Genomic DNA, 14,825 nt, shown 5'->3' on the forward strand with positions numbered 1-14,825 from the left:
CTCCATTTTAATCTTGAGTTATAATTCAAAGTCCGTTTGTAGACCCATTATTATCACAGATAACATGTTCTGTACCATTCCTCTCACTCTCACAGGGGGATGGCTGTGTAATACCCCCCCTCCACCCCAACTTCCACGCTTGCTGCCCCAAATCAGCCTTCCTTCTCCTGAGTCACTTTATAAAGACAGCATGCGGTCACTTCTGATTGCCTGTGACACAGAAACCTCTGTTTATGTCCATTGGTGACCCTGTCTTAAGGCATTGTTAGGGGACAAGCCTGGGCCTCAGTCTTCCATCTTTTCCATATGAGAAGTGACAAAATCAGATCAAAGAAAAAAAATCTGCAAATCCAAAGAGGAGGGACAGGAAAGTGGGCAAGGGGGGGCGCAGGGGAAAATAATGGACCCTTGCCCCTTCATGAGGTGACTTTGGACTTGAAAACAAGACGGGAGTATGGAGAGAAGAGAGGGCGGGTGTGTTCTAAACAGAGTGAATACTTTGTTCATGGGCTCTGAGGACAGAAGAAGCTCGAAAATCAAGAGATACAAATAGCACTGTAGCACTGTCGTCCCATTGTTTATCGGTTTGCTCAAGCAGGTACCAGTAACGCCTCCATTGTGAGACTTGTTGTTACTGTTTTTGGCATATATAATATGCCATGGGTAGCTTGACAGGCTCTGCCACGCAGGCGGGATACTCTCGGTAGCTTGCTGGACTCTTCGAGAGGGACGGAGAAATCAAACCCGGGTCGGCCATGTGCGAAGCAAACGCCCTACCCACTGTGCTATTGCTCCAGCCCAAGAGATACAAATAGGCAGAGCATATCCGGAAGCAGCGGAGACGATGTGACTGAAGAGCCCTTTCGTACCCAGACCTTTTGTCCAGTTTAACATCATGGAGTGGTGTCACAACCCTTTCTTCATTCAGGAATCCATGCCACAGAGGGGAAGGAGAGTTGGGTGCACAAAGGGAAAAGTCAGCTCAGAATCAGAAGGATTTATTTCCCTGGCAACTGAACAAATCCTATGCACACGTCACATAGGACATTATGCCATCTTAGAGTCAGTCCCTAATTTGGTATTTGCCATTTCACTTTATCTTTTTTCCAAAGATGAACCTCAAATTTGCATAAGCTTTACACTCTACCAACTCTGGACCCACCCAGTAATGGTGTTAGAACTCAGGATTTCTGGCTTTAAAATCAGCACCACACCACACCTGGGGTGTTTCTTCATTTCTGAGGTTGGGTCCAGCCACCAGGAAATAACTCTTTTTCCATTTCAACCAAGCAGCAGCTGAAGGACACATATGCTCCCAGGCCCACAGAAGGTTCGGGTGGGACAGGACAGAGGGAGGGCAGAGGGTCCTGCACCTGATCTTGAGCCCTGATCACCCACACTCACTTTTGGTTTTCATCTCACACTCCGGCATGCTGACTTGTACCTGGTTTATTCTCTATGACTCAACTTCCCCCTCGTGAACAATACCTTTGAGGTATTTGAGGGTATCATTCCATGCTGATAATTTATTTCTGATTCATTTTAGTTGAGAGACCAAACCCTTCACCAAAAGACCCTTTTGACTTCTGTACTCATTCTAGCCCTTAAGTTCTTTTTCCATTTAGTCTGAGATGTGTGAGTGAGACAGGGTGTACCTGTCCTAATAAGAGGCTGACTGGGTCCTAGAAAGCAATCTGCTTGGTCACCACACCCATTATGCACATGTGCTAGGATGTACTTATATTTTCCTGAGGTGAAAAGGTCAGGAACTGGCCTATATTACACACAAAGAATTCTGTTACTCTCCACATTTACCTCTATATTCCATGAAGTGTGAGCATATTAGAGCAGAGAATAGAGCTTGCTTTATTCACCACGCTTAGTGAGAGTCGGGTGACATAATAATTGCCAAATGATGACACATGCTAGGTTTCTTAGATTTTGAGTTCAGAATCTCAAGCAGCAGATGGTGTAATAAACAAATAATAATTACTGTATTTGCCAAAGTATGAAATGTATTATGTCCCCACAAAGTGCCCCAACATTTTCTCTCTCTAATGCCCCTGAATTATAGTAGATTATGAAAGTTATTAAATAAGCATTTGCTTGGTGAGGAAAGGAAAACTCACCTGTTGCCATGGTTTCTTTACAGTAAGCTGCACTCCAAAGAGCATGCTTCCTTTTCAAAATTTCAGTAGAATTACTTTCAAAATAGCATAATAAAGCATATTTTTTCTTCAACTTCCCTAAATCTTTTTTCAACAACTCCCCCAATATGCCACTTTACATTCTGTCACTGTCACTGTCATCCCATTGTTCATCGATTTGCTCAAGCGGGCACTAGTAACGTCTCCATTGTGAGACTTGTTATATTACATTCTACAGTGAAAAAAAAAGAAACCACATTGTTAACCTTCAAGATTAGTGTCTGTGAGTCCTGGTGGGTCCTAAGAACCTCTGACCTGCTCCCTCCACCCCCAGAATTACAGGCGTGGGACCAATATGGCCCAGAGGAAGTACGTGAAGCCACAGAAATAAAGGAAGTTAGGATTAACCAGGAAGCATCTCCTCTCATCAGGACCCTAGAATGTTTCTGTTTGAAAGATTGGGATGTTGGTACCGGGAGTGGCTCAGCAGCAAAATTCCTGTCTTACAAGCATGAGACCAGTACTTCCATCCTGAGTGCTGCCCACATGCTCCAAGGCTAGTCCCAGGGCCTCGGCTGCCTGGAACTCTGCCACCAATCTCCAGTGCACTGCAGTCAGGCCTGTGCAACCTTCAGCAAGCACATGTGTGAATGCCACAACTAACAAAGGGAATGACCCCCAGCACCACGTCACAGAGTGTAGACCTCAAGGGGCACCACAATGACTCATGCAAGCACCACAACCACGCCTGCAAGTGACTCCGTGTCATCTCAACAGTACAACAATAAGGGGGATACAAGGGAGGATACAATTCATGAGTAAAAATAAATATGGGGCTGGAAAAGTAGTAGAGGGATTGGGGCACTTGCCTAGTTACAGTCAAGCCCAGTTGGATCCACAGCATCACATATAGTCCCCTATAGTCAGGAATGATCCCTGAGCACCACTGGCTATGTCCACCCTACCTTTCAAATACAAAAAAAAATAAGAGATGAGCTATCAACTCTTATGGGCCTGCTGGGATTTGCCCTAGATGTCACTCTAAAGTTGCAGCTAATGGGTTTTTGTTGCCATTAATTGCTTTAGTTTGTCTTATGTTAATCTAGTTCTGAGCCATAAGCTTTGTATCTTCAGGTCCTGCTGGAATATCTTTTTTCTCTGTGCAGCTTCCTCGCTGGTTTAGGAACAAGTTGTTAGATTGGAACCAGTATCATCTTTGTGTAGCAGGGAGTTCAAGGAGGGACTAACCAATCAGGAGCCCTATAAATTCTTCCCAGAGTCTTGGGGCTTGGTTCACTTGGACCTATTTAATGGCCAGAATATCTACATGTAAGCCTTTATGTTCAGGATATTTTCTGGGCCCCCAATGCTGTACTCAGCACCACTGTTTGTTCTGGGCATCCATAACATTATAATTACCAGTGTCCCCTGGCAACCTACCAATTCCTGCCTGTAACCTACCAATCCCCCATTAGAGTCTTCTAACTTCCCCATTGTAACATGACAACATCCCCTTTAGAACCTACCTGCTCTCCCTTTGTAACCTACCAAGTTCCCGTCAGCAACACTCAAGTGGTCAATGTGGCTTCTGGAGTGTAATTTCCTTCAGACAATTGGTGGTTTTGGTGTGTACATGTCCTTGATCGCATGAACAGTTTGTGAGCATTCTTTTGTGGGGTTTCCTGGGTCACGTAAATATCAACCATATTGACAAGGCCTAAGGTCGTTTGTGGAAAGTGCTGCAAGGTCTCTGGGTGCCTTTTACTCTTATGAGGACGACAAGACTCAGACTGCGTTGAAATTAGGTCATCTGCGCCTCAAGCCTCTGAAGAGGGAAGTCCAATGATCAAAGGCTGCTGCATAACAAGTTAGGTGTCTCCAGCTGAGAATCCCCAAAGATGTGGGAAGGAGACTCCTCCTTGTTCTGAGAGCTGTCTTTAGTTCCTTGTGAATAACTGCATCCTTCAACTTTGCCTCCCCAGGATTGGACAGCGATTTCCTTGCTGTACTGAATGATTACCCATCTCCTGACATCAGCCCCCCAATATTCCGTCGAGGGGAGAAACTTCGTGTGATTTCTGAGTGAGTCCAAAATATTTACAATCACTCTTCTCCCTGCCCTGCTAAAGGATGCTCCCGATTAGGGTGGGGTTTATGAGATTTTATTCTACTTGTTCAATACCATATGGGCCCTTGGTTCTAGGATGAGAGGAGAAATTCAGTTCAAACCTCACACCCTGATGCTTCATTCTCCTTAATGCCACTGAGATTTAAAGTTTTCAGGGTCTTCCTATTGCCCTCTGGATACAATTTAAGTCAATTAGCTAATGAGATCTTTTCTGTCTCTACATTCGCTTCTCTTATGGGTATCATTTCCCACCAGCCATTCAGTGGCGATAGATTTATCAGTGCAAAATTTGGAAGAACTCAAGGAATTTTTTGTTTGTTTTTTGGATCACATGCAGAAGTGCTCGGAGAATCATGCCCAGTGGTTCTCAAGGGATTATGTGGGTCTCCAGGGATCAACTCCAAGTTGGCCACATGCAAGTCAAATGCCCTACTCGTTGCACTATTTCTTCAGTCCCCAGAATTGAGGGGTTCTGATAATAATAGTAATTTAAAAAGCACTGTCCCATTATTTGGAATTATCTCGCTATAATTCCAAATAAATGTTAGAACAAATAAGTGGGGTCCATATTAATTTAGATACCCATTGGTGCTGACATCGGCAAGTATCATGATTATTTTATGGGGTGTAAAGGTAGTAAACATTTAATTTTTTAAAAAATTTGATTGTGAAACATAGAAAACGTCAGCTGTGACCACCAATCATTTTGAAGATACTCCAAATACTTTGGAATGGGTAGAAGGGGATAAACTTTAAAACTTACCTTACCTGTGGAAAGATATGTCACTAGTAGGATCAAAGATAGGTCTTAATTAAGAAGTGTCTAAACTTGTTTTAGTTTAAATCTGACCAGTAAGTTCTTTCATTTATTTGCTTTGTCCTTAACTTGGCCTGTCTATTTACCCTGTCTGCTCTTATTTTTTCAGTGAAGGGGGCTGGTGGAAAGCCATTTCTCTTAGCACTGGTCGAGAGAGTTATATTCCTGGAATATGTGTGGCCAGAGTTTACCATGGGTGAGTAGATTACTCCAGAAGCCTCCAGAAATCTTGCTGTATATGCTAGTACCTCCTAAGTTTGCTTCAAAGACTCCAACATTGCATTGTGGAAAGAAGGCATTGGTTCAAGGGGTCACTTCTATCCTCAACTTAGTGGATAAGGAAGGGGAAAACTTTAGATTAATTCCTTTCCCACCTGATACTTGATTTCTCTGTCAATAAAATGAAGGGAGCTGAACCTTTCAACTCTACATAGTGTCCTTTATATAGAGCAATGAACTCTCAGGTACAATCATCACAGGATGCAGCACCTGGCTTAAAGCTAGTCTTCCTACTTCCAAATCCTGCATCTGTCACTTACAGAGTATATGAGAGTGGGCAAGTTACTCAACATTGAGCATCATCTGCCTAAGAGAGATCAGAGCAAAGAATAACAAGGATAATAAGACATAACTGTATGACCAATATATAGGGCTGTTAGGAGAATAATATGAGATACAGGTGAGTCTTGGGCATTACAGTAAGTTCTGACCACATCAAAGCTATGTTCTTATCGCACACTATCCAGAAGCCTAGCAAACACTTACTGCCCAAAATACTTACATTCTCAAGCTAAAAAGAAGTCAGGCAAAACACTGAAGGTTGAAATATCTTGGCACTGCATTGATCAAGTAAGTACATTGGTTTTCCTTTGGTTTGCACTGCAAAGGCCTTGCAGCTCTGTCATTTACGACAAGCACTCCTGGGATGGAGCATGCATGGCTCAAATCCTGGAAACTTCAGATCTGGAAACAGATCCTGAAAAGATTTTGTCAAGAGCTTTGACAAAATGACAAACTCCCATGAGCCACAGTTTCCTCATCTGCCAGTAAGAAATTCAGATATTCATATTAAGAAAGGAAGAAAGAGAAGAAAGGAAGGAGAGGGAAAAGACCATTTTCTATTTTAAGGGATCCATAAATAGCTTCTACAGACCTTAGAAGGATTCTGCACACCCAAAGCCAGTGATGCCTGCATATTTCATACATCCAACCCAGTGGGTTTAGTTGCAATATTATTGACTATTTCTGTGTTTGCAATGATAATAGTGGGCAAAAGCAGGGACATCAAGACTGTGAGTGTTGTGTTTTGAAAAAGAGAAGAGTCATACAACTTTTCTAAGACAGCTGTGTGTCTTCAATCTATTCATTCATCTAGCAAAGATACACCCATATCTGTGCTGAAGATGTGCTCCTGAACACTACAACTGCGAAGGGTGGTAGGTGATCAGCTGAGTAAGAATAAATCAAAACTGTAAGGAGCTACAAGCATAGATAGAGTAAATGAATAAAAGTTCTCTTCTATAAAATGGGAAGAGAAGCAGTGTACATAGTGACAATGAAATGGAAATCCCAGAGAAACCAAATTCTAAGTCAGCACTATTCTCTTTGACACAGGACAGTTTGAGCAAATTACTTACTCACTCTGGCAAGTATCTTTGTCAGTGGGAAAGAGATAAAACTACTTGACTTAAAGTGTTGATGTGAGGATTAAGATTCGGTTTGTAATATGGTATGTGGCCCATAATAAGTATTCACCTATGATATTATTATTTTTGTCTTCATTTTAAAGTTGGCTTTCATGTCAGGGCTTGAAAAGAAAAACCTTTGTTACATATACTGAAATAATATAATTGTGCAGAAATAAGGAAATGGTTGAGACATTTTGAACCAGTATGACAAAATTAAAATATTAGCTAGAAAAGTATGTTTGTTTTTCTGGAAACCAGGACATCAAAAGTGGCATCTGATGTTTTTATCTATGGGGCTTCTCACACATGGTACTTGCCTGGTCCCTTCAAGATCCTGACTATGTACCAGGGTGAATGTCAAGGCATGTGAAGTAGCAAAGTATCCATATTTATCATTGCATAAGGTAATCAGACAAAGTGAATTGAAACCCAGGGTCCATTCACTGAAATACAAAGACTTAAAATGGGATGTTGGGTTGCTTCTGAACTTATGGTAGCTAACTGGTAACAAAGCATTTCCTTGGATGCTGACACCTGTCCTATTCTGAACAGGGAATGAGGACCCTTTCTCCTAGGAAGGATGGTTTTGTTCACAGAGTTTCTTCCTAAAGAAACTTTCAAAGATAGCATCTCTCCTGTGGAAGGAAAACATTCCACTGAAAACTTGAACTACAGTGTCACATTTTTTTCCATTGATAATTGAAGAGGTAGATTCACAAAACACGTGTTATAACATATAAATATTTAAAATAAGTCAGAAAAAATAAATCAAAATGAAAATAGAAGGCATCTAAAGTAGGCCTTCTTAAGTTGGTAAAATTATACACCTTCTTCCTTCACAAATGCATACCAAACTCAATAACCTGCTCACAAAGAAAACACCCAAAGAGATAGAAACAGCACCTGCACTCATGAGTTAGTGAGGCAGAGCGGAGGAGGTACAGAGTCCACGAGACTAGACACAAAACAAAGGACCAACAGGAAACTTACCACATTTCAAAATTCACATACGTTGTAAAATACAGAATGAAAATATTCCAGCTAGCATTTGAGAAATGGGCCAGGAAAAAAATGCAGGTGTGTGTCCCTGTGATTCAGTGAAATCTGGAGCATGCAGTTAGATGCCCAGGTATTTTGATGGAAGCTTAAAAGTCTGAATGACAGGGCCTGCTGTGGGGGCAGCCTTGAGGGGTGGTCGGGAAAATTGGAAGTAAAGGTGTTGGGAAGGTACAATGGTGGTGGGATTGATTTTGGAATATAACAATGTTTTATAAACTGTCATACAATGTTATACATCATTACATATTTTATACATTGTTGTAACAATGTATATTTATTTTGTTTTATATTTAGTACATTCAACCTATTGAATGTAATAAATCATCTTTGTAACAAACAACTTGATAAAAAATAATAAATTTTTAAAAATTAAATATATAAAGCATGAATTCATTAGTTAATGAATGGACAAATTGTTGCTCGTCCTCCTTTTTCAGTCCCACGGATTGTATATCATCTGGAATTCTTTTAACTTCTGCTTTCCCCCCCGTCTTCTGGGGATGGATGGTGTGATCTAGATACTCATGACTGTCCTCCTCCTTTCCCAGCTGGCTGTTTGAAGGGCTGGGCAGAGACAAAGCTGAGGAGCTGCTGCAGCTGCCAGACACCAAGATCGGCTCCTTCATGATCAGAGAGAGTGAGACGAAGAAAGGTGAACAGCCTGGAGTTTCTCTTTCTGTGCTTGGGCCAGGCAAGCAGACTTGGTTCCCAGCTCCCTCCCCCAAAGGCTCCTTTTTCCTCTTCTTCTACAACGCATACAAACCAGTCCAATGTGGCGAGTCCAACCATACACCACCCCAGTCGCCAGATCACTAGGCCAGGGGACTAGAAACAGATTGAGTTGCTGGTGGGCCGCGTCACAGCCGCTGGCACATACCAGGCTGTACTACCTCCTGCTGGGAAAATCTTCCATCAGCTGAGATGTGGGTGTGAAGCCAGGAGCGCGCAGCACTCCGGCCAGCACCATGGTCACTAGACATGGCCTGAACTGTGTCCGTGAACGCTGGCACTGGGGCACTTTTTTTTTTATTTATTTATTTGAGCTCCGTGGTCTCATGTGTGAAATTCAAAGAAAACCTCTAGCTTGGAAAGTTGTGGTGAGACTTGATGCCATTATGTTAACAATACTCTTGCCACCAAGAGGCCCTGGATCTCAACTTGATGAGATTAGACAGAGAGAGAGAGAGAGTCAGGAAAGACAGATGCATACTCTGACACACTCCCCACCATCTGCATTGTTACAGTTTCCTTACTGTGCTCTGTGTGTGTAGTAGTAACTCTGAGAAGGAAATAGCAGGGCCCTTTGCCAGGAGTTCAGGGTAGACATCTCTGATTCTAGTTTCTGCTGTCTGGATCACTAAGTCACTGCACAGCCTCTCTTGAAACCTCAGCTCCCTATACCATTACATCATCATCATCATCATTATCATCATCATCATCATCATCATCATCATCCCGTTGATCGTCAATTTTCTCGAGTGGTCTCAGTAACGTTTCCATTTGTCCTAGCCCTGAGATTTTAGAAGCCTCTCTTTACTCATCCTTCCCAATGGTGCCGCATTGAAGGCTCTCTCGGGGTCAGGGGAATGAGAGCCATCATTGTTACTGGTTTTGGCATATGAATTGCCAAGCTCTCCCATATACTATTACATAGGATCCTCAATGCTGAATGTGGTCAGTATCTGGTACTCCATAGGTTCTTTAACTCACAAGAGGAAAACACACAAGACCCAGTGTTTTCCCAAACTAATAATAGCTTTTGAAATATAGAAGACCTTTTCAACTTCCTGGCCTGCTTCTTACATGATCCCTGTCAAGAAAGTGATAATGTGATCTCTGAGTCTACTTTCTGTGCACTTATTATGTGGGTCCCTATTTCACTAAAGGTGCATTGACCTATTCTGTGGAAATAGAGACTCTCTAATAGTAATTAAGCCATGGTCAGTTTTTCTGTTGAGAACCTGTATGGGCTACAAAAGAGAAAAGTCAGAGAAAAGCCCAAACTTCCTTCTTGTCCCAAGAGGAGAAACTCAAACAGAACTCTTAGCTAGTATGGCCAGGAAGTTGAGTCTAAGAACCCAGACTGAAACGCCAGGACTGATCTAAAATTAAAGGTGTCATCAGGCTGATCTTTGGCTAAGCTGAGGCTGCAATGGTAGTGCAGCAAAGCTCAATAATTTTCTGCCTCTCCTCTTGACCTGCTCTCCATACTTTCAGTTATCACTGATGTCACCAGGGGATTCAGGTCGGGTTGGCTCAGAGGGCAGACACAGGGCAAACTCAGGAATGTCATCAAAATGATCCTAGGAGCCTTTCCAAGACAAGGAACATACCCCAGCCAGCCTTGCTCCTTCAATTTTGTAGTCCTGTGACTATATCACTCAGGGGGCTCTGAGTTTCTGTTCCCCCAACACTTTTTAAGATATTTGTGGACAATACTTCCAAGGGCATTTCTGAGAATTAATGGAGGGATTCCTTGGCAATGGCTTGGTGCACTGTTCAGCACAGACAGCAAAAATCCCACTTTTTTTCCATCATCTCCTAAGCATTTTCCCTCTAAGCACCCAGAAGACAGAGCAGCAATGGCCCTTAAGCATTATTCGAGTCTGATCCTCTCACTTTCCACGAGAGGGATTGAGACTCAGAGTGGCAAAGGCACTCGCCCAAGGATCTACCCTATTACAAACCCAGTCTGCGCCACTATTCTAATTAAGATGAAATGACACACTTCTTAGGTGAACCCAGAAAGCTGTCTTGTCTTTTTATCCTCTAAATTTTTGAGAAATCCAAGCAAACATTCAAGCGATGATATAATCAGGTAATGGGGACATAATTGAATAGCCCCACAAATATGTACTGTGATGGCACTGGGGACAGACAGGCCTCTAGAATGATCACAGATCTTGAGTCTATAGGATGCTATCCAACTCAAATCAGTTAACTTGGTCTAAGGACCCATAGAAGGGGTAAACCCTGAATGGAACTTCACAAAGCAAAGAGTGAGCACAGGTACTTGAAAACCCATTGGGAGACATGGTAAATATACCAGGACTGCTAAGCTGATATGCTCCTATAGTTCTTGGAGAGTTTGTTGTGAGTCAAAGCAGACCAGTTCAGTGTCCTGATGCTCAAAGATCAAGAGTGCATGTTGGATATCAGGGTTGTCTCACACGGCTTGGCAAGTTCTCTGCATCAAGTTGTGGCAGACCCCTCAGCTGAAATCTCTGAGGTCATGTGGGACATTACTGACAGGATTTTATTCCTACAGGTTTTTATTCACTCTCAGTGAGACACCGACAGGTGAAGCATTATCGAATCTTCCGCCTGCCCAACAACTGGTATTACATTTCCCCGAGGCTCACTTTCCAGTGCCTGGAGGACCTAGTAAATCATTATTCTGGTAAGAAATACTTCATAGGATGTGTACAAACAGTTTACCTTTATTTACTTCCCTGAAGGACCCTCAGTGTCAGGTCATCCATGTTTCTAGACGGTTCTGTGCATCCTGCCTTCATACAATTCTCCTTGTTAATTTAGACTACAAACATCAAGCTAAATAGTCTGTATATGCGGCCTAATCAAGTAAAATGCAACTAATCTTCACTTTACCATCTCTCTGCCTATACAAAAACCAATCTGGCTGACCCTAGAATCACTTCCACGCATAGTTTTCATTTCCCTAAGTGGGTCATACCACCGCAGACTTCAGCAGCTTTGTCCTAAAACACCACTTATTTACCCTATTTCAGCTGGTCAAAATCTTTGTCAGCCTTTGGCATCAACAGGAAGTCACCCTTTGAATAAAGTCTGGGAGACTGGTTTAGTTGCCTGTCTTCTCTATTCTCTTTGCATGCCAGGAATTTCTCTCACCAGAACTTCAGACATACTACTCTTGTGACAAAGTTAACTACATGCTAGTCCTTGTTCCCCAGCAAGATTTCAATGATCGGGAGTTGTACTTCTTTCACTTGTGTGACTCCTTCAAGGTGGGTTAAGGACAGTGTGAGTTTGGAGGAAAGTGAAAGTAGAAGGGTACAGGGTCAGAGGTGGAATCTGAGTTAGGGTGTGAAAGGTCTGAATTCCAGGTCAGGAGTTAGATCACAACAGAATGGACAAGTGAGAGTCGTAATAAAAACGTTGGCTAAATGATGAAAAATGTCAGTATAACCTCTGACTTCCCATCATGGGTCAGCCTTGGGCCGATGGTTCATATCTCAGGGCCTCATTTTCTTCTCTGTAAAATGTTCCCATCAGGGCATGTTGTGATGATTCCCTGGGTCAGTGCATAGGAAATCTTTGCACTGGATAGCTGTAGATGTGAGGTGTGAGGGTTTCCACTAACTCTAGGAATTAGCTATTATTTTAAAGTCAGGTGGGTTTCTTCCTCATCCTTACTTTATGTGTGGGAAATAGAAAGAAGTAAGGTGCTTTTTCTTTGTTAGCTTCATTTCCTCTGGGTTTAGCTGAGTCACCTCACATTCCTGGGTATTTATTATTATTATCATCATTATTATTGCTGTTGTTATTTTTTAGTCAGTGCTAAAAAGATATCTAATCTAGAGTCTTACCCACTAAGGCACATGATCAACTACTGAGTCCTAGGTATCAGTCCTAGGCATAATCCTTCCCCTTTCCTAGGTATGTTTGCTAAAATTATGGGATATTAAGGACATGTCAAAGAGACTGGAGGCATTCACAGAGTCTGGGGCATCCTAAATGGTCTGTGAGAAGTATAGGTTACAAAGGAGAAATGGCTGCATAGGAGACAGACCACAGCTGAGACCAGGGTTCCGTGGACCTCAGTGATAGACCTTTAAGTAGAAAAACCTTACCCCCCAACTACTGGAGGATGAAGAATAGCTCTCCCAAAGACAGTGGTAAAGATGGTTTGGCATGATCATTTATGGAACCCTTGGCACATTGTAGATGTGAAATGATAACAAAAATGATGGGGTGGTGTTTGGTCAACACCTGTTGATGTTCAGGGGTTCCTCTTGACTCTGCATTTAGGAATTACTTCTGTCAGTGCTTACGAGACTATAGTGGATGCTGGGGATCGAAACCAGATTGGACATGTGCAAGATGAGTGTCCTACCCTCTGTGCTATCACTCCAGCCCCAGTGAAGATGATTTCTGTGATACCTGAAAATTTATCAGCTTAGCTGAAAATGAAAGAGGAAGAGAGTCCTGGAAATAGTCAACTTTTACTGATTATGAGTCAAGTTTGGTTGTGGCATTTGACTTTTAATAACAACCACATGAGAGATGTGGAGACCGTAGTTTTGCATAGTGAAAGCTATATGAAGAGGGTTCTGTCTCAGCAAAGATTTTATGAACTAGAGGTCCATGAGGGTTTTTGGCCCAGAGTACCTAAGGACCCTGCCCCGGTGCAGAAACCCAAAATATACCTTTGGGCACTGCAATCAATATACATCACTGTCATCTTTTAAAACTCTGAGGAGAGTTGAAGATAACCCTGAAATGTGTTCTGTCCCCCTGGGATGCAAATGTGGAAACACATGGCCCACTTTGCTTCCTACCATTCATTTTTTTCCTAAAAGGAAAGAATCAAAGAAATCAAAGGGTAAGGGGTCAGTACAGATGTTTCTGCTTTTTAACCTGATGCCCTTGGGTAGATTTAAATCATTTGTCAAGTACATCTTGGAGTCTCAGTTTCTTCATCTCTAAAGTGAGGTCAATTCACTTTGAGTTAAACTTTTGTGTAGCATGTGAGATATGGACCCGTTTCTTTTTTCTGTTTTTTTTTTTTCATTTCTGTTCTCTCTCTCTCTGTCTCTTTCTCTTTATTTGTGGTTACTCAGTTTTCCCAGCACCATTTATTGATGATGCATTCCTAGCTTCAATTTCTGTAGCCAGCTCCTTTGTCACAGGAGACTTCTCAAAAGAGTAAAAATAGTGCTTAAGTATGACCCAGTAATCAACTTCTTAGCATCTCCCCCAAACACAAAATATTAATTCAAAAAGATATCTTCACACCTCTCTTCATTGCAGCACAGCCAGGATATTAAAACATCAAAAATGTCCAATAGCAGATAAATATATAAAGATACTATGTCACATATACACAATGGAATATTATAAATCTATAAGCAAAAATATTTTATCTTGTTACAACTTAGGGCTGGAGCGATTGCACAGTGGGTAGGCCATTTGCCTTGCATGTGGCCAACCCAGGTTCGATTCCTCCGTCCCTCTGAGAGCCCGGCAAGCTACCCAGAGTATCCCACCTGCAGGGCAGAGCCTGGAAAGCTATGCATGATGCATTCAATATGCCCAAAACAGTAATAACAAGTCTCACAATGGAGTTGTTACTGGTGCCCACTCAAGCAAATCTATCAACAACAGGACGACAGTGCTGACAGTGCTGACAGTTACAACTTAAATGGAACTGGAGGTGTCATATTAAGTGAAATAAATCAGAGAAAAGAACAAACACCTGATGATATATCTGTGGCATATGGAAAACAAAGAAAGGGTGTGAAGAGGAGTAGGAAATAGACCTCGAGTTACACAAGGACAGTGGAGAAGGCCTTTGGTACCTTGGTAGTAGAAAAGGTGCAGTAAATACACACATCAATTCCATAAGTTTTTTACATCTTATGTAAGCTATAACAAATGTGTAAAGAAGTAATGAAATTAAATGTTACATTTAAAGGTCATCTAAGTCAAATAATAATGAAGATTAAGATACCTCTTGTAGGGGCTGGAGCAATAGCACAGCGGGTAGGGTGTTTGCCTTGCATGCGGCCAACCTGGGTTCTAATCCCAGCATCCCATATGGTCCCCTGAGCACCGCCAGGGGTAATTCCTGAGTGAAGAGCCAGGAGTAACCCCTGTGCATTGCCAGGTGTGACCCAAAAACCAAAAAAAAAAAAAGATAACTCTTGTAAGATTATTGTTAGGACTAAACCAAAGTCATAACCATGAAGCTGTCTGGCCCCGAAAGAACTCCGTGTTGGTTGTGA

The 14,825-nt window shown here is 42.2% G+C and overlaps 2 protein-coding genes across 4 annotated transcripts in view; one reads left to right on the forward strand and one right to left on the reverse strand.

Moving 5' to 3' along the window:
- The window catches only part of TG (thyroglobulin), a 252,528-nt gene that overhangs the window by 77,481 nt on the left and 160,222 nt on the right, over positions 1-14,825 (reverse strand). The window lies entirely within an intron of this gene.
- The window catches only part of SLA (Src like adaptor), a 71,825-nt gene that overhangs the window by 51,926 nt on the left and 5,074 nt on the right, over positions 1-14,825 (forward strand). For all 3 annotated transcript variants that reach the window (XM_055126735.1, XM_055126737.1, XM_055126734.1), the window contains 4 exons: positions 4,130-4,229; positions 5,202-5,288; positions 8,388-8,491; positions 11,108-11,239. In XM_055126735.1, the coding sequence (XP_054982710.1) occupies positions 4,130-4,229; positions 5,202-5,288; positions 8,388-8,491; positions 11,108-11,239 (423 nt within the window). The remainder of the gene's footprint in view (positions 1-4,129; positions 4,230-5,201; positions 5,289-8,387; positions 8,492-11,107; positions 11,240-14,825) is intronic.

Source organism: Sorex araneus, chromosome 2 (assembly GCF_027595985.1).
Source record: "Sorex araneus isolate mSorAra2 chromosome 2, mSorAra2.pri, whole genome shotgun sequence".
Classification (NCBI taxonomy): domain Eukaryota; kingdom Metazoa; phylum Chordata; class Mammalia; order Eulipotyphla; family Soricidae; genus Sorex; species Sorex araneus.